General features: G+C 44.9%; 1 protein-coding gene across 1 annotated transcript in view; it reads left to right on the top strand.

The window, feature by feature from the left end:
- Positions 1-23,742, top strand: part of LOC121864013 (multiple C2 and transmembrane domain-containing protein-like) — a 140,374-nt gene that overhangs the window by 96,099 nt on the left and 20,533 nt on the right. The window contains 10 exon segments of the mRNA XM_042362887.1: positions 16,493-16,641; positions 17,557-17,618; positions 17,621-17,671; positions 17,674-17,710; positions 18,210-18,263; positions 18,265-18,362; positions 18,365-18,387; positions 18,838-19,034; positions 21,378-21,503; positions 22,064-22,151. Of these exon segments, the coding sequence (XP_042218821.1) occupies positions 16,493-16,641; positions 17,557-17,618; positions 17,621-17,671; positions 17,674-17,710; positions 18,210-18,263; positions 18,265-18,362; positions 18,365-18,387; positions 18,838-19,034; positions 21,378-21,503; positions 22,064-22,151 (885 nt within the window).

Here is a 23,742-nt window from a genome sequence, read left to right as displayed (position 1 = left end):
TCTCCTCCTCCTCCTCCTCCTCTCCTCCTCCTCCCTCCTCCTTCTCCTCCCCTCTCTCCTCTCTCCTCTTCCTCCTCTCCTCCTCCTCCTCCTCCTCCTCCTCCCTCCCTCCCCTCTCCTCCTCCTCCTCCCTCTCCCTCCTCCTCCTCTGTCCTCTCTCCTCCTCCTCCTCCTCCTCCCTCCTCTTCCTTCTCCTCTCTCCTCCCTCCTCTCCTCCTCCTCCTCCTCCTCCTCCTCTCCTCTCCTCCTCCCTCCTTCCTCCTCCCTCCTTCTTCCTCCTCCCCTCCTCTCCCTCCTCTTTCTCCTCCCTCCTCCTCTCCTCCTCCTCCTCTTCCTCCTCCCTCCTCTCCTCTCCTCCTCCTCTCCTCTCTCCTCCCTCCTCTTCCTCCTAGATGGACACCCAACCATAGGCTACCTCTCGTTTTCATATGAATTTTTCTCTTGTTCCAGAGATAATTTTTCCCCTTTGTTTAAACCATTTAGTTTCCAGGCGGCTGAGTCCTTAGTGCCAGCTGCTGCCGTGCCAGTGTGAGAGTCCTTAGTGCCAGCTGCTGTGTGAGGAGTGCCTGTGTTTGGGGGGGGGTGTGTGGGGGTGCTTGTGTGTTTGTGTGTGGGGTGTGGTAGGTAGATGGTGGTGGTGGTAGGTAGATGGTGGTGGTGACTGTGGTAGGTGGTGTGACTGTGGTAGGTAGATGGTGGTGGTGGTGACTGTGGTAGGTGATGGTGGTGGTGACTGTGGTGGATGGTGGTGGTGATGTGGTAGGTAGATGGTGGTGGTGGTGACTGGTGGTAGGTAGATGGTGGTGGGTGGTGACTGTGGTAGGTAGATGGGTGTGTGGTGGTAGATGGTGGTGACTGTGGTAGGTAGATGGTGGTGGTGGTGACTGGTGGGTAGATGGTGGTGGTGACTGGTAGATGGTGGTGGTGTGGTGACGACTGTGGTAGATGGTGGTGGTGGTGACTGTGGTGGTAGTGGTGGTGGTGACTGTGGTAGGTAGATGGTGGTGTGGTGACTGTGGTGGTGGATGTGGTGGTGACTGTGGTGGTAGATGGTGGTGGTGGTGACTGTGGTGGTGGATGGTGGTGGTGGTGACTGTGGTAGATAGATGGTGGTGGTGGTGACTGGTGGTGATGGTGGTGGTGGTCACTGTGGTAGATAGATGGTGGTGTGGTAGGTAGATGGTGGTGGGTGTGTGGTGGTGGTGGTGAGTTATGTGATAAACACGTCGGCTTAAGTAGAAAATGTGTTCCTTGGGTTGCAACACTTGTGGATAAAAGACCCGCTTACTTGTCCCTGTTAAGTGGGCGGGCGGGCGGGCGGGCGTTTCAGTGGGTGTCTGTATGTCTGTGGGGGTAGAGTGTGTTTGGGTGGATGGATGTGGTTGCATTTGTGTGTGTGTGTGTGTGTGTGTGTGTGTGTGTAAAATGGGATGGGGTTGGGTGAAGGGCGTGGGTTAAGCACTATTGGGGCGTGAAAGGCGTGGGTACTATGGGGCGTGGGCGAGGTACTATGGGGCGTGGGCGGGTGGGTGAGGTACTATAGGGCATGGGCGGGTGTGGTGTGAGGTACTATAGGGCGTGGGTGGGTGGGTGGGTGGGTGAGGTATGTGGGGCGTGGGTGGGAGAGGTACTGTGGGGCGTGGGTGGGTGGGTGGGTGAGTGAATGAGTGAGGTACTAAGGGAAGTGGGTGGGAGAGGTACTATGGGGCGTGGGTGGGAGAGGTACTATGGGGCGTGGGTGGGAGAGGTACTGTGGGGCGTGGGTGGGAGAGGTACTATGAGGCGTGGCAGAGGTTGAGGCGTGGCGGTGAGGTGCAGCAGTTAGGTCCAATCAAGTAAGGTAAAGTAGGAGAGTGCGAGGCGGGGTGAGGTGAGGTGGGGCAAAGTGAGGAGAGGCGGGGTGGGGTGAGGTGGGGCTGTGTAGAGTAGCTGTAGGATGGGGTTGGGTTGGGGTCGTGCATGTGCCTTCCCCTCACTGGAGTATCGAACGCCCGACAACCAAGGTCAGCCGGCATCACTACTGCTCCCCCGAGGACCCGCCTCACACACGCACACACACACAAACTTCATTCTTGAGTCTATTGACGTACAGAATGGGACTCAAAGGGCATGATAGCAGGAACCCCATACATACACACGCAAAGGGTTTCTCACGCACTCTTAACACACACACACTCGTCCTTTTCTACATCTTCGCTCCCCCCCACCCCCACAGACACACACTCGGGTCAACGACGGATAACACGTAACAGTCTGCGCCTCTTGTCATGTCAAAAGTATTTATATTCTGGCACCTTGTTGATAGGGAGTTGTAGGGGTTGTGATGTGTTGTAGTGATGTGTGTGTTGAGAGGAAATTGTAGGCGGTGTGTGTTGTAGGCCGTGTGTTGTAGGTGATGTAGTAGTAAACTGTGTTGTAGGTGTTGTGTAGTGTGTGTTGGGAGGAAGTTGTAGTGATGTGTTGTGTGTACTTTGGCTGCCTGGGGAGGGAAGGTTGTTTGATTGCTTCCCTGCACTGACCTTCCTTCTCCTCCTCCTCTTCCTCTTCCACCTCCTCCTCCTCCCTCTCACTTTCTTCCTCTTCTCAATATTCTTCTTTTCTTCTTCCTCTTTCAATTTCCTTCTCTATTATTTCCTTCCTCTTCCCCTTTGATTTATTTTTATTCCCTTTATCCCACTCCTCTTTAATCCATGTCTTTCAAAACACACACACACACACACACACACACACACACACACACACACACACACACTCTCTCTCTCTCTCTCTCTCTCTCTCTCTCTCCAGGCTTTGACTACGTCTCATTTAGGAAGGAGGAGGAGAGGAAAGAGGGGGAGAAGAGGGATGGAGGGGAATAGGGAAGGAGAGGGAAGAAGAATGAAGTAGGAGAGAGGAGAGGATTGAATAAAAGAGGCTAAATGAAAGGTTAATGAAGCACAGAGATAAGAGAGATGAATAATTGAGAGAAAGTAAATAAAATTAGGAAAAAAATTTGGCAAATCAATCGTTACACTGACCTGACCTGACCTGACCTGACCTGACCTTACTAAATTAAATCGGTCATCAGAAAGTTACTCCCACGTCATTCTAAACCATTTATATATATTTACACAGTATATATATATTTTTTCTTGCCCAACATTCACAAAACTATTTAAAACTTTTCCCACTGCTTGACAAACGGGTTTCATCTTTAAACTTTTTCTGTGTTGGGACAAGTTTTATTCAATGTTAGACTTGTGTTATTGTTTATTTATTTACCTGTGTGATTGATTGTTTATTTATTTACCTGTATTGTAGGTTTGGTTAGGTTAGGTTTTGAGTTGGTTGGGTTTTGGTTGGGGTTGGGTGGAGTTAGGTTATATTAAGTTTGAATTTAGTAGCGTATCTCTCTCTCTCTCTCTCTCTCTCTCTCTCATATATATACCAAGAAAGTGAGTCACCACCACCTCAAGAATCTATGGTTGGCGGTAGCTCAAGGTCGAAAACCCAATTAACCTGACACTAGTTTTCACCTTAATAGTCTCTTGTTGCATAGCTGGTTACTGTCCCCGAATTTATAAACTTAAAGCTTAGTTATGTTAGCTGGGAATTCATTCTGTCTCTGTCTGTCTAGTAGTGTGCTTGACGAAACTTAATGTGTAGGTGGGGAGGGGACGGGGGGGAGGTAGGTAGTTGGCACCTCAGGTAAGCAGTAGGCGACGCAGCAGGTGTGTGTGTGTACCGGAGGTGGGCGACCCAGGTGTAGGTTCAGGTGTGGCCGACAGGTATAAATCATTAGGGAGTGGAGTCATAATCTTTAAACACTCTCGTGATGCCTTAATCTCTTGATCCATATTAGTTAATCCACGAAGACTTGATCCACGTTAGTTAATCCATGGCTCTTACACCTCGATTAACCAAGACTCTTGATCCACGTTAGTTAATCCATGGCTCTTACACCTCGATTAACCAAGACTCTTGATCCACGTTAGTTAATCCATGGTTCTTACACCTCGATTAACCAAGACTCTTAATCCACGTTAGTTAATCCAATGGGTATATAATCTCTTAAGTCACAATCCAGAACTAACTTCCAATATGGCATCAAAATTACACCTAGTCTTTATAAATCCCATCCCAAGAATATCCCAAGTCAGATTTTTTTCTCGTAGCGTAAGATTATATTTTTCTTCTCGTAACTTAAGATAATTTTTTTTCTCGTAAGTATTATTCTCACATCTCAGAAGTTCTTAGGGATTAAATCTTTCACTTAACGGGAGTTGTGGAAACTACTTTATCACCCACTGAAGACAGAGGCCAATATGGCTTCGTTATTACACTGAGACTCGACCTTAAATTAGTGGGGGGTTTTCATATTTCCTGTTCGTGGAGCTATTTTAGGTGTGATACTGGTAGCTACAGGTATTTTAGGTGTTAGTGTCTGTATGTCTTTGTGTGTATGTCTGTCTGCCTTTGTCTGTGTGTCTATCTGTGTTTTTATGGATGTCTGTCTATCTGTCTGTATGTCTTTTTTGTCTGTGTCTGCCTGTAACTGGAGTAATTTTCTTGTATTTTCTACGAAGATTTTAAATATTAATTTTAATTCCCTAATTATCGTAGCTCAAAATTCTAAATAAACTTTGATATTATATTATGTTATGTTAAGTTAGTGGCGACCTGGAGTGTATTGGTCAGCATGCTCTCCTAGCAAGCGAGCGGACCAGGGTTCGATCGCTGGGCAGGGTGAAACTATGAGCAAATTTCGTTACGCCATTTGCCTCTGTCTACCCAGCAGTAATTGGGGACCTGGATGTTAATCGATTTGCGGATCGTGTTCCGGGGTATTGGTTAGCCAGTGCAGTTGGCGAGTTGTCCGGTCTTCTTGGACTATTCCTTGACACTGGGTCATGCAACTCGTGTTGGCGACAGCTTCTACGCCTTAAACAAATTCACGCTTGGCCCTTGGGCCGGCGTTACACGAGGGGCAACCATTATAATTTTATTTATGTTATGTGTGTTGACAGCTTAGAAAAATTCCTTTGTTTAATGCTTCCTTGTATACGTGTGATGCGTATAGCTCAGGTAGCCTTCAGTGTTACCTGTAATTAGTACCAGACTCCAGGTACAGGTAAACAGGAGGTAGAGTCACAGGGTCCAACAGTGGGCCTAACACACGTACGCCTCCCCCCCCTAGGCAGGTGCGTGATGGTAATGCTTTATCGTGTTTTACGGCTCAATAAGGCGCCGACCACGTCATTGTTGCTCTTGTTAGGCTGTGCATGGCTGGTGAGGGTCATTAGTGGTGATAATGAGGTGGTTTGGGCAGTCGCTGGTGAGGTCGTGGTGAGGTTTCCGGACGTGTTGCTTCAAGTTTAGACAGTGTCGTGTGAAGTGTCGTGTGAGGTGAAGTGTCGCGAGAGGTATCGTGAGAGGTCTCTGGAAGTGTCGAAGGGTGAAGTTTAAGACAGTTGTGTCGGAGGTGGTGAAGCTGTCGTCATTACTGGATACATTCCTGTCGGCGTGTAGACAATACCGTCGCGCGTCTTTATCAGTGTTTGTGCTTGACGGTGACTTTGATGGCGTGTTGACAATAGTTCAGGCACAAGCGGGGAGGTCCTCGCTGCCTCCCTCACCCCCTGGGACATCCCTATCCGCGGGAGGGAGGGAGGGAGGGAGGGAGGGAAGACCTATTCGTCAGGAGTATGGCGCCCTATAACATGGTAGAAAGACTATGGCACCGCTACTGTTGTGACGCCTGCCTCTCCTGCACCGTCGCCTTCCTCACCACCATATCCGGAGCCTCTCACCTCTCCCTACAGCTGCTCAACAGGTGCGAGGCAGGACTCCAGTGCCTCTGCCGTGTGCCACAACTCACCCTGGAGAAGTACACACTGGGTCTTCATATCCTAGGGACTTGCTGCTCTCGTTGTTGTCTCCTGCTGCGTCACGTTAAGAGGAACCGTGACTGTCATTTTGATACTCGAGGAAAGGTGATTGGATCCTTCTCAGTCTTGTGACACTACATGGCTAACCTGAGTCGGTATATTAACTACAGCTACTACATGAAAGATATATAAGTATCTACAGTGAATACAATATTTAACGGATTATTATAGGGAGGAAAGTTCGTTATATCGAGTGTCTGTTAGATGTGAAATCGGTGTTTTTTTAAAGGAAATGTGATTTTTGTAGGGAAATTTTTGTTTCGGAGGAAATCTAAATACTTGATTTTATTTCATAGTCAATGGCGGCGGTGGTGGTGGTGGTGGTGACGGCGGTGGTGGTGACGGCGGTGGTGGTGGTGACGGCGGTGGTGGTGACGGCGGCGCCCTACATTAGCCTCACTACTACCACCACCACCACCACCTCACCACCACAGAGGCAATTTGTTTTTCTGACAGTAAATGGATGTGAAAATTCTCTGTTTCCATTTCCAGTAAAATAATATATATGTATAGGAGTCTCTCTCTCTCTCTCTCTCTCTCTCTCTCTCTCTCTCTCTCTCTCTCATAACATGGTGCGTGTCGGCGGCCATTTTATCTAACACTTTTGATAAGAGATAAACCCATTGTTATTTTCTCCCTCGTAATAAGTTATCTCGCGCCATCTCGTGTTATCTCGTGTTGTCTCGTTATCTCGTATTATTTTGCGTTATCTTGGTAGTGATAGTGTGTTTGTATAGTACTAAGTAATGTGTGTGTGTGTGGACTTGGTTATAACGGATATAGTGAAATCTCTATATAATGGACTTTTCTATATGTAATCCGTTATATGGGGGTTTCGCATTTAACGGATCCTCGATATAACGGACTTTCATCTTCATATAGTCCGGTAAATAGAGGTAGTACTGTATATACCGGACAACTGTAAGATTGTTTGTTTATATTCAAGGTGTTTGGTTTTAAGTGTGTGTGTGTTTAGGAAGCTTTTTTTAGTTATTAAAGAAAATAAATGTTTTATGTAGTATTGTGATGTGTTCCTCTTTGTAGATTAGTGTTTTGTAGGAGAGGGAGGGAGGGAGGGAGGGAGGAAGGAAGGACGGTAGAAAGGTAGGTAGGTAGGTAGGTAGGTAGGTAGGTAGGTGGGTAGGAAGGAAGGGAAGAAAAGGAGCGAGGAAGGAAGGAAGGAAGGAAGGAAAGGAAGGAAGGAAAGGAAGGAAGGAAGGAAAGGAAGGAAGGAAGTGAAGGAAGGTAAGGAAGGTAAGAAGAGGAGGGAGGAAGGAAGGAAGGAAGGAAGGAAGGAAGGAAGGAAGGGGGGACGAAGTGAAGGAGGGTAAGAAAGGAAGGAAGGAAGGAGGGACGAAGTGAAGGAATGTAAGGAAGGAAGGAGGGAGGAAGGTTTAGTTAGTTAATTTAGCCCTGAGAATCCCTACTACCCCTCTTCTTCCTGTATTCACTCTTCCTCTATCCTTCTCTCTTCTCTTCTTTTTCCTCCTCCTCTACCCTTCTCTCTTCTCTTCTTTTTCCTCCTCCTCTACCTTCCCCCCTTATTCCTCTACCCTTGTCTAACTCTCTGCATGGCAGTGAACAGTGACATTACCCACATGAATCTGACCTATATATACTGTTAATGAATATGATGTATTTCTTTGTGTATGAACCTCTGTCCTGCGTGGCAGTGAACAGTGATACCACCTTCAGTGTCAAGACCTGACTGAATTACTCTGAATAGACAAACTGTACTACAAGGTTTGTCAATAAATTTGTTAAACTAAAAAATCCTCCATTCTTCCTCACTCCTCCTCGACCCTTCTCTCTCCTCCCCCTCCTCTCCCACCTCCCCCTCCTCTCCCACCTCCCCCCTCCTCCTTTGTGAAGAAAGCCCCAACACCCACCCACCTGAATCCTGACGGAGCACACCGTTCTAGGTATACCGTTGGGTGTTATCAACGAGCGGTGGAACAAGTTGTATTGACATGTAAAGTAAATGCTAATGGTATGGGTCGTGATGGTAGGTTGAAGGGGGAGGGTTTTATAGTAGGTCTGCTGAGTGTTTATATGGCCCCAGGTGTTTGTTTAAGTGGCCCTAGGTGTTTGTTTACATGGGCCCTGGTGTTTGTGTTTACAGAGTCCTTTGATGCTTCGAGTCCCTTGAAGTCACACTGGCCAAACACAGGTAGCCAAGTTAGTTTAATTTAACAAATATATTGACAGTTTGTAGTACAGTTTGCCTATTTTGAGTAATTCAGTCAGGTCTTGACACTGAGGGTGGTGTCACTGTTCACTGCCACGTAGGACAGAGGTTCGTAGACAGGTAGCTGAGTACTCTTTATAATTTCCTACACATTGCTGATTCTTCACCACGTACACTGTGTCTTATTACCCTCGCTGAAGGAATTATAATAATCAATACACCAAGGACCACTGTGACGTCCTCTACAGCTCCTCCTACAGGTGTGTACATAGTGAGGTACAGTCATGTGTAGATAATGTATATGTGCAAGTTTGGGATGTGTAACTTCCTGTAGAGACTGTAAACAAATATAAAGAATAGCTGTAAACACAAACACGAAGGGGCTCTGTAAACACACACACGAAGGGACTCCACAAACACGAAGGGACTCTACAAACACGAAGGGGACTCTGTAAACGCAAACACGAAGGGACTCTGTAAACACAAACACGAAGGGACTCTGTAAACACAAACACAAAGAGGACTCTGGTATTAAATTCATAAATCTTATTGCTTGTGTAACTGTTAACACCAATGTATCTAACGCCAAGTGCCTGCTAGTGCCACGATGTAATTGGCTTCTTCCCGGTGTGGCGCCAAGGGAGTGATGGTGCCAATTACTGTTTGTCGGAGGAAGGTCAATGTTAACTGACGTCACGTGGGATAGTTAGGTCAGGTCAGTTTAAATTAGGTTAGGTTAGATCAGGTTAGGTTAGGTTAGGTTAAGTTTGGTAAGGTTAGATAAGGTTAGGTTAGGTTTGCTCTGGTTAAATTAAATTACAAATAATTAACAATGTAAATGGACGCCCATAGCTATACCGTGGCATTGCCCCAAGAGGCACTGTTCCCTGTAGCTACCTGACCCAATTATGACCTATCGCATTATATTCCCATCAAGTCTCATTGTAGTATGTAGGGACCCAGTGCTGATGAAATGTAGAGAGTACCAGACCCCTCACCCCATCCCACCCCATCACTCCAAACATCCCTTAACCCCCATCTCGCCTCCCCTCCATCCACCACCTCACCCCCCCTCCTCCCCTTCAGGATAATTACGTTTTTTAATACAAACAATTGGAATAATTTGTGGTTGATAACAGCGCTATTTACAATAACAATGTGATTTTTATTTTTTATTTTGCCGCCTACAGCGGCTACTTTATTGTGCACCCCACACTCATCCTGTGAGCGGTAGCGCAAAAGGATTACAGAGTAGAGTTTACAACGGGTCATAATAATTAACCCCCGTTGTCAGGATATTATGGCACTGAATGTTACACAGTATTTGAATTACATTATTTGTTTAGTTCTATACATAAAGGGTAACTTATTCACAAATGCGTGAGTACAGGCGTGTGAGGCAGTATTCGGGGTGTGTGTGTGTGTGTGTGTGTGTTTATCTAGTAATCATCTTCCAGGGTTATGTGGCCATTATTTTTACCCTGTGAAATATGACCCGAGTTTGCTTAGGATTATTGTAGTTGTTGTTGTTTATTGTTTTCATTGCGGTCTTTTTTATTATAATTGTTGTTGTTTTCATATTATTTTTAGTATTATTATTATTTGTGAATTTTCTTGTTTTGGTGGGGGAGAAGACTGGACTCTTCTCTTGTCTCCTTTTCCTCTCTTGTCCCTCTCATCTTCTCCTTCCCCTCTCTCCTATCCCCCCTCCCCCTCCCCCTCCTCCGTATACATTCCAGTTATTCTAAATCACCGTGTACACAATCCAATCGTCTTCAGCCGCCGTCTACCTGTGATTAACTCTCCCGTGTACACATTCCAGTCACTCTTAAGTGTGACATCGGAAAGCCTTTGTGTACAGGACTGCAGCATCCGGTGACCAAGACCTTCAAAGAGAGCTGAGAGGCCCTTGGAGGTAGAGTGGAGTAGGCGGAGAGGAGGAAGGGGGGGTAGAAAAGAGGAGGAGAGACGCGTAGGTGTCGAGCCCATTGATACTGAGGAGTTACTGTAGTTCCTCTTTAACACGTGCTAGGACCCGCCCCCAGGACTCGCCCCAAGAACCCGCCCCCAGGATCTCTCCACAAGACTTAACTCCTCCCCCCAGGAGCCGCCCTCGATTCATGCCTTCAGTTAGTAAGACGCTGCGGCAGATGACTGGAGGGGCGGGTCCTACACGTTTGGCTGGAGGGAGGAGGAGAAGATTGATTTGATTTTGCCGCTTACATCGGCTACTTTATTGTGCACCCCACACTCATCCTGTGAGCGGTATCGCAAAAGGATTACAGAGTAGAGTTTACAACGGGTCATAATAATTAACCTCCGTTGTCAGGATATTATGGCACTGAATGTTACACAGTATTTCAATTACATTATTTGTTTAGTTCTATACATAAAGGGTAACTTATTCACAAATGCGTGAGTACAGGCGTGTGAGGCAGTATGTCTGGCCTCACACTTTGTTATTCACATTTACGAGAGAAGTATTCAAGCACATTGTGTATTTGGTTCTATACATGAGAACTGATATAGTTACTAAGTGCAAAAAAAGTGGATACAATCTTAATATGTCGGCTATCTTGCCATTAGAGATGAAGTGTTGTGCCATTTCACACACAGTGTGCTTGGACCTGTCCCTAAAAGGTTCTATCTTCACACAGTCGAGGACGTAGTGTTCAAGTGTGTGGCCATATGTCTGGCCACACACTTTACATTTAGTCTTGTTTACATCTGCTTGAGGAACATACTGCCAAAGGTACTTATATCCTAACCTTAATCTAGCGGTTACAACATCTTGTAATCTAGTGATCGTGTTACTTCCTCCATATACATGTTTCACTTGATACATCTCATCATGGTAAACTATGGATCGACTAGTGCCTGTTTGCACTAGTCTACTTGCGTCAAACTCATCAATAAGTTCTTTCCTAATTACAGTTTTAAGGGTTCTTTTTGACAGACCCAAATTGTATTCAACGGTGTCTTTGTTAGACGCTAGTTTGGCGAGGGTACAAATATGTGTACCTTGTTGACCGCGGTGTCAAGGTCAAACTGTTGTAGATCCCCCTCTCATATAGGCCTCATAAAACATGACAGAGTTGATGCCCTCAGGAGGAGAGGGGAAGGAGGAGCGAGATCCTGCACGTTTGATTGGAGGAGCAAGGAGGGGAAGAGGGTGGAGGATGTCCTATGTTGCGAAGTCCTACACGCCCCTGCTGATTAAACACCCTATCGCTCCCGGGGTCGAGTTAGGTTAGGTTACTGTTAAGTTAGGTTAGGTTACTGTTAAGTTAGGTTAGCATTAGGGTAATTTATCATAAGGTGAAATAAAGGGGGGGGGGGTCCAAATCTGCAACCGAATCCCCTCCAAAAACATTAAATAACAAGAACCAAAAATAACGCCAACACCCAACTTGTTCACGTCACCCAGGCAGTTGTGGCGCCATAAAGCAACCACACAAGTTAATGGCGTGGTCGTGGTGTGAGGGTCTTAGTGGCGTGGTGGTGTGAAGGTCTTAGTGGCGTGGTGGTGGTGTGAGGGTTTTAGTGGCGCGTTGAGTTGTCCTGTCTTGTGGTCTCTGCAAATTCTTCTGTTTTGTAGTTTGAAGTTATGTAGAATAAGTTATGTGAGCACTGTAGCTGCCTGTATGTATCTCAAGTAGTCATTGACACCTTTTTTATTTTGTAGTTGTACAGAATTAGTCATAATTTCATTGAATAGTTAGTCATCAGTCATCATTTTAAGTCATCCATTAGAGCAACACCTTTCGTGCAATAAGTCATCATTTAAGTCAAGTTACTATATAACAAGTCATCAGTTAAGTCATCAAGTCACAATAATATCGTCACCAACTGAGACATCTGACAAAAAACCTCCTTTAATATTCTTCCCAAACATCAAGAAGAAAAAGTAGAAATTTTCCCTCATTCCCTTTCCATTATCACCGCCAAGTTGTATCATTTTCCTCCTATTTTTTCCCTTTAGTTTTTCTTGGCAGGAAGTTTTGTGGAGAGATACGTGACCTTGTGTTGTCTAGCTATCTGTGGAGTGTGTGGGGGGGGGGGGGAGGTGGCACAAGTTATCATAAAGGAACTTTGCTTGTGTTTTGTTGTTGCCCTTTGTTTGGTCTTTATTCTTTGTTTGGTCTTTATTCTTTGTTTGGTCTTGTTTATTCTTTTCTTGGTCTTTATTCTTTGTTTGGTCTTGTTTACGTCGTTTCTTGTGACTGACTGACCTGCTGAGAGAACTTTTTACACCTCTACCCGGCTCCGTTATCACCGTGGGGTAGTAATTGCACACCCGCCCCGGCCAGCATGCACCACACGCTTCTCATTAACAAAGAGATAATGATCAAGTCTTGTGTGTGTGTGTGTGTGGAGGGGGGAGGCGGGGTGGAAGGGAGAGGTGTGTGCGCGGGGGAGGCAGGTGTGTGTGTGTAAGAAAGGAGTTATCGCGCCACTAAACCACCGCCACTTACCACCGCTACCTTCACCAGGATCTTATCATGGGTAATGGCGCCCCTGTGATAAACCTTTCCACTCCTTCACACAATAGGTTTTAACCCTTTTTTTTTAGGGTTTATTTACGTTTTTCTTCGCATACGAGGTTTTAGCTGGTTTATATTTCTCGCCATTTCGCACTATTTCTCGCCATTCCTGCCATTTCTCACCATTTCCCGCTAGTTCTTGCAATTTCCTACCATTTTCCTCTATTTCCCACCATTTCCCGATATTTCCCACCATTTCCCGCTATTTTTTGCCATTTCCCACAATTTTCCGCCATTTCCCACCACTGTCCGCTATTTCTCGCCATTTCCCACTATTTTCAGCCATTTCCCGCCATTTCTCACCATTTCCCGCTATTTTCAGCCATTTCCCGCCATTTCCTTGTATAAATTCTCTGGCAGACTCGTAGTTATCATCCCACCGACACCTGCACTCTGTTGTCTGGCCTTGGCGAGTGTAGGTGAGCGTTTTTGTGAGCCGTAGATGGCCTAATAATTATGTAAACTAGGGCATAAGGGTATTGGGTACCGGCCCTCGTATACCCACTGCCGCGAGAGGTGTCCCTGCCAGGGTGAGGGATAGGTAGGGGGGAGTTGGGGTAGTGTTAGGGGAAGAACAGTAGGGGGAAGAGTAGGGAAAGCGTGAGGGGAGGGGGACGGGAGATAAAGAGGAGGGTGAGAGTAGGGGGAAGGAAGAGAGAAGGAATAGGAAGAGGGGGAAGGAAGGAGAAGAAGGGAAGGGATAAGAGTAGAGGAAGGGCTGGTCGGTAGGGAAATGAGAAGGGATGGGATAGGAGGATGGGGAAAGAATGTAAGGGGCAACGTAAGGGGTACGGGGAGAGATGGGGGAGCCAGACTATATTTACACCCACTACTAACTGGCATGATGCTCGGGAGGGTTGAGAACACTTGTGTCAGACGTAATTATATCAACAACATCAGGTGTATAATGTTGATGTGTTAAATGATGAAGAAAGAAACGTTTTAGAGATGGTAGAATATTGGCACGTTTGTACACCATCGCCACCATCACTAGTCCCAACTTCGCTACCACCATCACCAGTCACTCCCCTTCACTACCACACCACCACTCACCATCAATCACTCACCATCACTACACTAATTAGGGGTCACGGATTGTCACTAGGTTTGAGACGTTTAGCAATTAGTTTCATAGTTGACAAGGCGTTGATGTTATGGGTCGTGACACACACACACACACACAGGTACACACAGACACAGACACGTACACACACACACACACACACACACACACACAGGCACACACACACACACACAGGTGCACACACACAGGCACACACACACACCACACACACACACACACAGACACACACACACACACACAGGCACACACACACACACACACACACACACACACAGGCACACACACGCACACACACACACACGCCACACACACAGGTACACACACACACACACACACACACAGGTACACACACACACACACAGGTACACACAGGTACACACACACACACACACAGGTACACACACAGACACAGGCTCAGACAAAGGTATGGTGCCAGCTTAGAACTGTCACTCTCACTCACTCACTGTGTCGCCTCTATATATAGCAACAAAACACACATGAGACAGCGAATGCAACCTTTCATTTCTTTCCTCCTTCCTTCTTCTTTCCTCCTTCCTCTCCTTCTTCACATCGTAAGACTTAACCTGAAAAAATAATATCATAAAAGCAAATATCAAGTCATGTATACACGGTAATAAACAGCTGTTATTTAATTACACACCTGGTAATTAATTTTAATGATTATGTGGTTATATAATTTTTAATGCGTGTATTTAATTCGGAGATAAATATAACGTTGGTGTAGCGTTATAAATGTTGACTACGCGATGTTTTGTTTTTAATGTCGTATTGTATCGTAAAGTTATCGTTTGGTTGGGTAGATTAAGTTAATTTATTGTTAATTATCAGGTTATCGTTACGGTATCGTCTGTCTGTAAAAAATATGAGGAATTATTGTATTTTTTAAATTTATGTTAACACGTGAGTTAAGTTTATTGGTGATATTTGAATTGTGAAAAAAGTAAAGATTGGTGGGTTTTTTTTTTTGGGGGGGTAAGCTGTGACTAATGTTCTTGTTTATCCTACTGTTAAGTGCAGCATTTAGAGAGGTTGCTAAGGTTACTAGTTCATGATGAGGGTAAGGGTCAGGCAGACGCGCCAAGATGAGTGAAGGTGTGGCGGCTGAACCCTCGCTAGGTCGCCTCAAGAATGACGCGCTACACGTGAGCGCCAGTGAGCCCCGCCTTGACTCTCTACACCTGACTGTGAGTGACCCCCTTAACACCCTGAAGAAGAACAACACCGCCGGTACAGATGGTCGCAGGTGTAGTGCTCAGAGCCGCGGTAAAAAGGCCACGGTAGGAGGGTCTCTGGCCAGGGCGTTCAGGAAGGTTTTCAGGAGCAGGACCCCCTCCCCCAGCACCGACGAGCGGGAGGAAGATGCTTATTCTGAGTCTGAAGAAGTTAAGTATGTGTCGAGTGACTCGGAGTGTCAGGACCTACTGCAGGTGTCCACGTCGCTGCCTGACGTTGTGGACAGTGCTGACGGGATAGAGTTGACTACCTTGTGTAAACTTAACAATAACAGTGTGATAACCACGTCTAGTGATGACAAGTGCCACTCCAGCAAGAAGGACTTCCTGCCGGTTCAGGGTCCCGGAATGGGCAAGTCTCAGACGTACTCGGCACTGTCAGAGGCCTTACACCACGCCTTCCTGGAGGGTATGGTGTGTAGCGGGGCCGAGGACCTCAGTCTCCTCTCCTCTGAGGACCTACACAGTCAGGGCAGCAAGAGTGATAATGAGTCGGGTCTGAGCAGAAGCACGGAAGGTTCTCTTAATGAGAGGACCAGCAACAACTGTGTTTTCTCTGAGTTGAGGGAAACCTTGAAAACAAATTTAGAAACTCCACTACACTGCCACTCCCTACTCGTGCCCACCATCTCCACCAGGTTAAGAACCTACTCAGAACTGTCTGACGTAGGTACTGACGACGACAGCAGCTCCCAGCACAGCCAGGAGGAGAAACACGAGTGTCAATCATCCCACGAACTGGAACCCAGAAACCTTTTTGGGAACCTTTTCAGCTCCCGACGGTCATCCCTTGCGCCCCCGACTGATGACTCCAAGGTGGACGACACGGCCCTACACCCGAGCCCTAAACTAAAGGTGAAAGATGTCCTGGCCTCCCCCAACACCCTGGAGCACGGAAAGGGACACAAGAAACTGGGTGACAGACTGAGCAAAGTGGCAGAGGTAAGCTGTAGTGAGTAGCGTGCTGGGTCAGGCGAGATGTACCGCGGTCACAGGAGGAGGTAAGGTGGCGGCTGGTATGTGGTAAACACTTGATTATGTGAGTGTATGTCTCTCTTCATGGTTCCGGAGTGTGTAAATAACAGAATGTGTAATTAATGATATATTTACCTGGCTCATCTTCTAAGGTACAGATCACAGTCATTTCCACTGTAAATTAAAAGTTTGTTGTTTATTCAGGTAAATGTTCACACATGTTCTCAGTAGTTGATCAGGTATGTAAACAATGCAGGTATACAATAGCAAACAATAAGTCGAATATTTCACCAAATATCAGAAATAATACAGTTTATCTTACCTTCTGTAATGGTATATCTGGTACAGTACATTATCCATCACTAAACGGGGGGTACTGTAGTGTATGCTGTAGTCTGAGGGCTGGCGACTGCCTCCAATGTTAAGTCACCACCAAACCTGCCAGTTACCAGTCTCCACCAAACCATGCCAGTTAAGTGTCTCGTCTCGTATTAACTGGATCATTTCGTCTCCTCCTTCAGTACCTACAGCGGGGAGGTTCTCGCCTGGCGGAGCAACAGAGGCGGCTTAAGAGTCAGATCTGGAGCTCCGTCGTCACCATTGTATTAGTCGAGGGAAAGAATCTTCCTATGGACCCCGATGGCACGTCTGATCCCTACGTTAAGTTTAGGTAAGTCTAATTTCCATATTATACTTGTACAGTGTTCCTAAATCTGACCAAATTTAATATATCAACGTCTTAAAGTCTTTATTAATTATCTTTTAAGATTATTAGGCTTTGTATTTTTATCTTTACAATCCCTCGAATAATAAGACTTTGCAACCTTCTCAATTTCATGCGAGTTCTTTAATTGCAATATTTTTTTTAAGTTTTTGCAACTTCTGTGTATAAATAAGTCTTCTTTGCCATCTCTTAATTCTCCTTTGTAATAATTCATATTTTTCTTTGTATTTGACTTTTATTTTGGTTATTTATGTCCGTCAACTTTACGACAAATCTAATTAAGGTTTTACATCTGGAAAAAAAAAAGGTTCCCCTCCCTCGGCCGACAAGTTTGTTTTGATTGACTATTACTTTTTTCTGATTGGTTCGTGAATCAACCAACTGGAGACAAGAATTGTTAGTTTGTGCCCGTTATCCCTATACGTAACAACACGGAACTAAGTAACACTGCAGTAACACTTATTTATACGCCATAAAGTATTAAAAAACATGAATACCGAAATACAAAGATATCACAGTCGCACACACAAAACAGATTCTCGACTTTGTGGTGTTTCCCCGGTGTGACTTCCTGCGGACGTTTTGAGCGTGACGTCACAAGTAAACTGAGCGACAGGAGACAACCTCACCCGTAACCCCTCCTTCCCCATGCCCCCCTCTCCCTTCATGGCCCCTCTCCTTCATGGCCCCCTCTCCCTTCATGCCCCTCGCCTCCTCCCCCTGCTGCCTCAGTCCTTCAACAATGGAAATACTCGAAATAAATTCTCCTTTTTGTTTTCATTCTAATTACATTTTTATACATATTTTTTTAATCATAGAAGACTAGAAGTGTGATTCATCCCATTGTTTTCCTCGTTTCAGACTCGGTAATGAGAAGTACAAGAGTAAAGTGGAACTACACACTTTGACGCCCAAGTGGTTAGAGCACTTGACTTTCACCTGTTTGAGGACCAGAGTCAGATCTTGGAGATAACTGTGGGAAGGATGTGAGGAGTAAAGACGATTTTATGGGCAAGTAAGTGAATGGTACAGTCGCCATTTGGGGATTTGTATTTATTTTTTTCGGGTTAAGCTCGTTAAGGGGATAAGAATGTTTAATGTTAAAGGAATATTTAAGGGGAATGTTTAAGAAAGTTTAAGGGGATAAGAATGTTTAAAGTAAGGACATATGGCTTTACACTAGTCAGTATTTTTATTTTATGCTTAACCTAACCTTTTGAAAGTCACATTAAGATGATTCATCTTAGAGTGAAATAAACTCGGGTGTCTAATTTTCAGGTAACCCATTGTAAACATGAAAACTATAGGGAGACCTTATATAATGGACCCTCGCTATAATGGACTTTGAACTCTGTATGGTTCGTTAGATTGAGGTTTCACATCTAACAGACCCTTAATATAATGGAATTTCCTCTCCATATAGTCCATTAAATAGAGGTTTAACTGTATACTATTTAATATGAGATTTTGGTGGTCCGTATAAGATGAAATAATGGTCCTATATTTCTTTACAGGTGTAGTTTAGACGTAACGCAGTATGACCGAGAAAAGACGCATCATGTATGGGTGATTGGACAAGAATGCTGGTCTTCCCACTCACACTATCTCAGGCACAACTTCCTCAGAAACTATATCTGATCTTCTGAGTTACCAAGAAAACCCCAGGGAATTGAGAGCATATCAAACAGATACGTAAGTTTTGCAAATTTAAGAAATTCTTGTCTATATTTGTTTCTGTTAAGAAATGGATGTATTGTTGCTTCCAATTATACCTGGTACAGTGGGTGATGCATTTTGTGTGATGTATAAACTCCACAGGAATGCTTTATTGTCTGCTACTGTGTTAGCAGGTTCCTTTGGGCCATTCTGGGAGTTTTAATACTATGTAAACAAACACAGGTGCACATCTTGCAATACATGCCAGCCACTGTACCAGGTGTAAGTGCCAGTGACTATACTTTGTTCTTCCATATAATGTAATGCTGTTTTAATGTGATATTTATGTACTACTGTGCCCACTTTTTGTAAATTAGGTTTGTACTGTTTTACTCGTATATTAAAAAGGAAAACTTTCTTCCCAACACAAAATATCGAGAATATTGGTCTTAGATGAAAGTACAATTTATAATTTTCTTCCGTTAGAGAATATCAAGAACACTTCACAACCTGAAAGACATCGGCCACCTGAGAGTTAAGATATACAAGGCTCAGGGTCTGGTGGCTGCTGACATTGGTGGAAAGAGTGATCCCTTCTGTGTATTGGAGCTTATTAATGCAAGACTTCAAACTCAGACAGAGTACAAGACACTATCACCTAACTGGAACAAAATATTTAGCTTGTGAGTAATTTTATATTTTGTAGTCTTAAATATTGATGGTGGTTATAATAGCAATATTTTATTCTTCGAAAATTAATAAATGTAAAAAAAAAAAGTTACTCAAGGTCAATATGGAACTGTACAGTCAGACAAAGGTTTGCTCTCTTGTGAAACTGATGGTGCTATTTACAGTCGTGTGACGTTATTCAGTGAAGCCTACAAACCCCAAGGCTGGCCTGGTGGATCAGGTTTCCTATCAGGATCGTTGGAACAATTCACTGGGCAGTTCTGATGAATATATCGTCTTCTTTTCACATACATGCCAATATTGTCAATTGTTTAAGTGTTAAATAATCCTGGGTGATCAAGAATGTACAACCGTGCATCAACAAACACCGCGCCACCAATACTAGATAAGTGCTGCTGGTAAAAAGCAGAGCATCTACTTGTAGAGAATCTCTAAATAAACGTTGCCTGTGTATAATAGAGATAACCCAGGTCAATGTACAGTCACCTCAAAAGTAATAGTAAAAAAATAAACTAAAAAAAATAAAATATGATTTTGAATTTCCAGGTGATGATGGCATATTAATGTAGTTCTCAGGGAAGAATGTCATTCTTAATACACACTGTAAGGAAATTATGCCCCTCATCATTGATACTAGCTGTATGTTTGAAAAATATTTCTAAACACCAGTTGTCTTGCATCATACACCCGTTAGTTTAGTTCTTTAATTCATAATTTCCAACATTTACCAGCATACTACCTATTAAATCTGCCTCTTAATTATGACCTGGATTACCCAGTGTTAGCAGAGGAGGAAACCAAAGTACCCAGAGAAAACCTGCAACATTTGGTAGGGTCCCAACAACACTATGCTCGTATCTAACCTGGGGACTAAACCCAGGACAAACCAGAGAGGCAGGATTTTAATTAATGCACTACCCTGCTTGTTATAGATAGAATGAGTAAAGTACCGTATCCTCACTACACCATGTATGAAAGGATCTCAACTGTATACATACCTTCCCTACACAATATATAAAGGATACTCACCTTACACTAATCTAAGCTGAAAAAAAAACTCTGTTCTAAGCTGATTATTTTTATAAAGAAAAAAAACCTGATGCAATAGTTCTTATGAGTGAAAAAATTTGTAATACGTATTTTGTGTATTGTTTTAGGATAGAATAAAATGACTGAATAAAGATTGTCTTAACTGAAGGAGACAAAGAGGAAACTATACCAGAGCCTTCAATAATAAATTGATATATTAATGGAAAGACTCGAAAAGATAACGGTGGTTAACGAAGAATAAGACACAAAAACGGCGGAAAAATTACTCCAGCAAATTAGTGACCGAATCATACGTAAGGTTACAGCCAGTCTAACAAAAGTGATCGATAAAGCTTTGGGTAATATTGTCCAGGAAATTTAATAAGAACTGCAATCTTTAAAAATCAGTATGAGTAATGCAGTTCATGTGGTATAAGACAGTTAACATGGACAAAGTCAAGTCCAGGGAGAGATACAAAATTCTCTGCTAAAAGATATGTACGATAATATGCCAAGACATTACGTGAGCAGTGACTCTGAGGACAGGAGTTACCAAAGTACTGGGCTGCTTGAGGAGGAGCCACAGAACAACATTCTTACTGGCTGTTAAGTTTCATCCTTTAGATAAAATACCAGTCTAGAGTTTGTTAAAAAAATTGATTTTAAAAAGCCAGGTGGAGCAGAGTTACGAAACCAACGAAGAAGTGCGTGAAAGTCGACAAGGCCAAAACTAATTACAGGTTGACACAAGTTCTGCATCAGCCAACACTGGTACAGCAGAGTTCAGGAAAAAAATATTTGCAATCCTTGAAGGTTAAGGAAAAATACAAAAGCAAAATAAGAAGGAAAAAATGGCTGAAAATACAGAGAGATTTTCAAAGTCCATCTGAAGTTTTCTCCCTGCCATGGGCGCCAACAAGTCACACACTGAAGTCTCGCACATTTACAGTACAGTACCACCAAAACCAAACTCTCCGGAGACTAATTTCCCCAAACTTAGTGGAGATAGTTGACTAATAATTAACACTTATTACAGTATGGTGATTTAGCTGACATACACTATTTACTCTTTTTATTTTTACCAAAATTCTTATTAATTATTTTAGTCTTAGTTATGGGAATGGGTCTCTAAACTTGCTTCTCCCGACTCAACTGATGCAGATGTGCCGTTTCATTTCCCTTGGAGTTGATGCTGCTTCAATTTGGAGAGGAGATGGAGGAACTTTTGACCCCATCACGGATGGGAGCGAATAATAATGACAAGTTTTCATGCTGATTTATATTATTCTGTTTTTTTTTTCTTTCAGTAACGTCAAAGACATTCACAGTGAATTAGAGGTGACAGTCTATGATGAGGACAGGGACCATAAGGTGGAATTTCTCGGTAAAGTCGTCATTCCTTTACTCAAGATCAAGAATGGTGAGAAGAAATGGTAAGTATCGGAGAATGAGATGATTATACAGTACACTTCTTTTTAACTCGAAGTTGAAAATTTTTTAATCATTGTCCTCGGTGTTAAAGAATTGTCCTTAAATAGTTACTCCATCATATGCATTTGATTAAACTGGTGTCCTCAAGTGAAGCTAAGTAGCTGTAATTTCCTAGGATCATAGCCATTATTTTACTGACGGAAATAGTGTTCGACTTGGACAAATTTTACCTTAATAGTAAATATACAATGCAGTGATACTTCTTTTTTAATGAACTATATAGAGAGAGGGAAGTCCATTATATCGAGGGTCATTTATATGTTAAACCTCCATCTAACAAACTATATAGAGATGGCAGTCCATTATATTGAGGGTCCGTTAGATATGGAACGCCCCCCATAAAACGAATTACATTACTGTATATGGAGAGAGAAGTCCGTTATATGGAGGTTTCACAGTACACTACAATCATTTCCTATATCTCTCATGATCTTGGGAGAAAATGAAAGCTTAAGAAACATCTACTGTATAGTGAGAATAATGACTCTTTATCATTTCTCAGGTACTCCCTAAAGGACAAGAAATTAAGAGCGAGAGCCAAGGGAACTAATCCTGAGATCCTCCTAGAGTGTTCTGTTGAGTGGAACCCAGTGAGTGATCTTTGTGGTCAAGTGTATCTGTAGAGTGAGTGTGTGTGTGTGGGGGGGAGGGGTATAAGTGTGTGTAGTTTGTGTGTGGGAGGTGTGGGTGTGTGTGTGTGTGGGGAGGGGTGTGGGTGTGTGGTTTGTGTGTGGGGGGGTGTAGGTGTGCGGTTTGTGTGTATGAGGTGTAGGTGTGTGTAGTGTTTGTGTGTGGGGGGTGTGGGGTGTGTGTAGTGTTGGTGTGTGTGTGTGGGGGGTGTGGGTGTGTGGTGTTTGTGTGTGGGGGTGTGGGTGTGTGTGGTGTTGGTGTGTGTGTGTAGGTGTGTGTGGTGTTGGTGTGTGTGGGGGTGTAGTGTGTGTGTGTGTGTGGGGGGTGTGGGGTGTGTGTGTGTGGGGGGGTGTGGGTGTGCATGTGTGTGTGAGAGGTGTAGGTGTGTGGTGTTTGTGTGGGGGGTGTGGGGTGTGTGTGTTTGTGTGTGGGGGGAGTGTGGGTGTGTGTGTGGGGAGGGTGTGGGTGTGTGTGGTTTGTGTGTGAGGGGGTGTGGGTGTGTGTGTGTGGGGTGTGGAGGTGTGTGTGTGGGGAGGGTGTAGGTGTGTGTGGTGTGTGTGGGGGGGGTGTGGGTGTGTGTGGTGTTGGTGTGGAGGGTGTGGGTGTGTGTGTGTGGGGTGTGGGTGTTGTGGTGTTGGTGTGTGTGTGGGGTGGTGTGTGTGGTGGGTGTGTGTGGGGGGTGTGGGTGTGTGTGTGGTGTTGGTGTGTGGGAGGTGTGGGTGTGTGTGGGGGAGTGTGGGTGTCTGTGGTGTTGGTGTGTGTGTGGGGGTGTGGGTGTGTGTGGTGTTGGTGTGGGGAGGGGTGTGGGTGTGTGTGTGTGGGAGGGTGTGGGTGTGTGGGGAGGTGTGGGGTGTGTGTGGGGAGGGTGTGGGTGTGTGTGGTGTGTGGGGGGGGTGTGGTGTGTGTGTTGGTGTGTGGGGTGTGTGTTGGTGTGTAGTGTTGGTGTGGGGGTGTGGGTGTGTGTGTGTGGGGGTGTGGTGTCTGTAGTGTTGGTGTGTGTGTGGGGGGTGTGGGTGTGTGTGTGTTGGTGTTGTGTGGGGGGTGTGGGGTGTGTGTGTGTGGTGTTGGTGTGGGGGGTGGGTGTGTGTGTGGGGGTGTGGTGTGTGTGGTGTTGGTGTGTGTGTGTGGGGTGTGGGTGTGTGTGTGTGTGGGGGGGTGTGTGTGTGTGGGGTGTAGGTGTGTGTGTGGGGAGGGTGTGGGTGTGTGTGTGGGGAGGGTGTGTTGTGTGTGTGGGGAGGGGTGTAGGTGTGTGTGTGGGGAGGGTGTGGGTGTGTGTGGTGTTGTGTGTGGGGGGAGTGTAGGTGTGTGTAGTGTGTGTGTGGGGGTGTGGGTGTGTGTGTTGGTGTGGGGTGTAGGTGTGTGGTGTTGGTGTGTGTGTGGGGTTGGAGGTGTGTGTAGTGTTGGTGTGTGTGGGGGGGTGTGGGTGTGTGTGTAGTGTTGGTGTGTGTAGTGTTGTGGTGTGTGTGGGGTATGGGGTGTGTGTGGTGTTGGTGTGTGTGGGGGTGTGGGTGTTGCAGTGGTGTGGGGGGTGTAGGTGTGTGTGCTTTGTGT

This window comes from Homarus americanus, unplaced genomic scaffold (genome assembly GCF_018991925.1).
Source record: "Homarus americanus isolate GMGI-L3 unplaced genomic scaffold, GMGI_Hamer_2.0 scaffold13642, whole genome shotgun sequence".
Taxonomy (NCBI): domain Eukaryota; kingdom Metazoa; phylum Arthropoda; class Malacostraca; order Decapoda; family Nephropidae; genus Homarus; species Homarus americanus.
The sequence above is the reverse complement of the archived record's forward strand: the minus strand, read 5'-3'. Positions and strand labels throughout refer to the sequence as shown.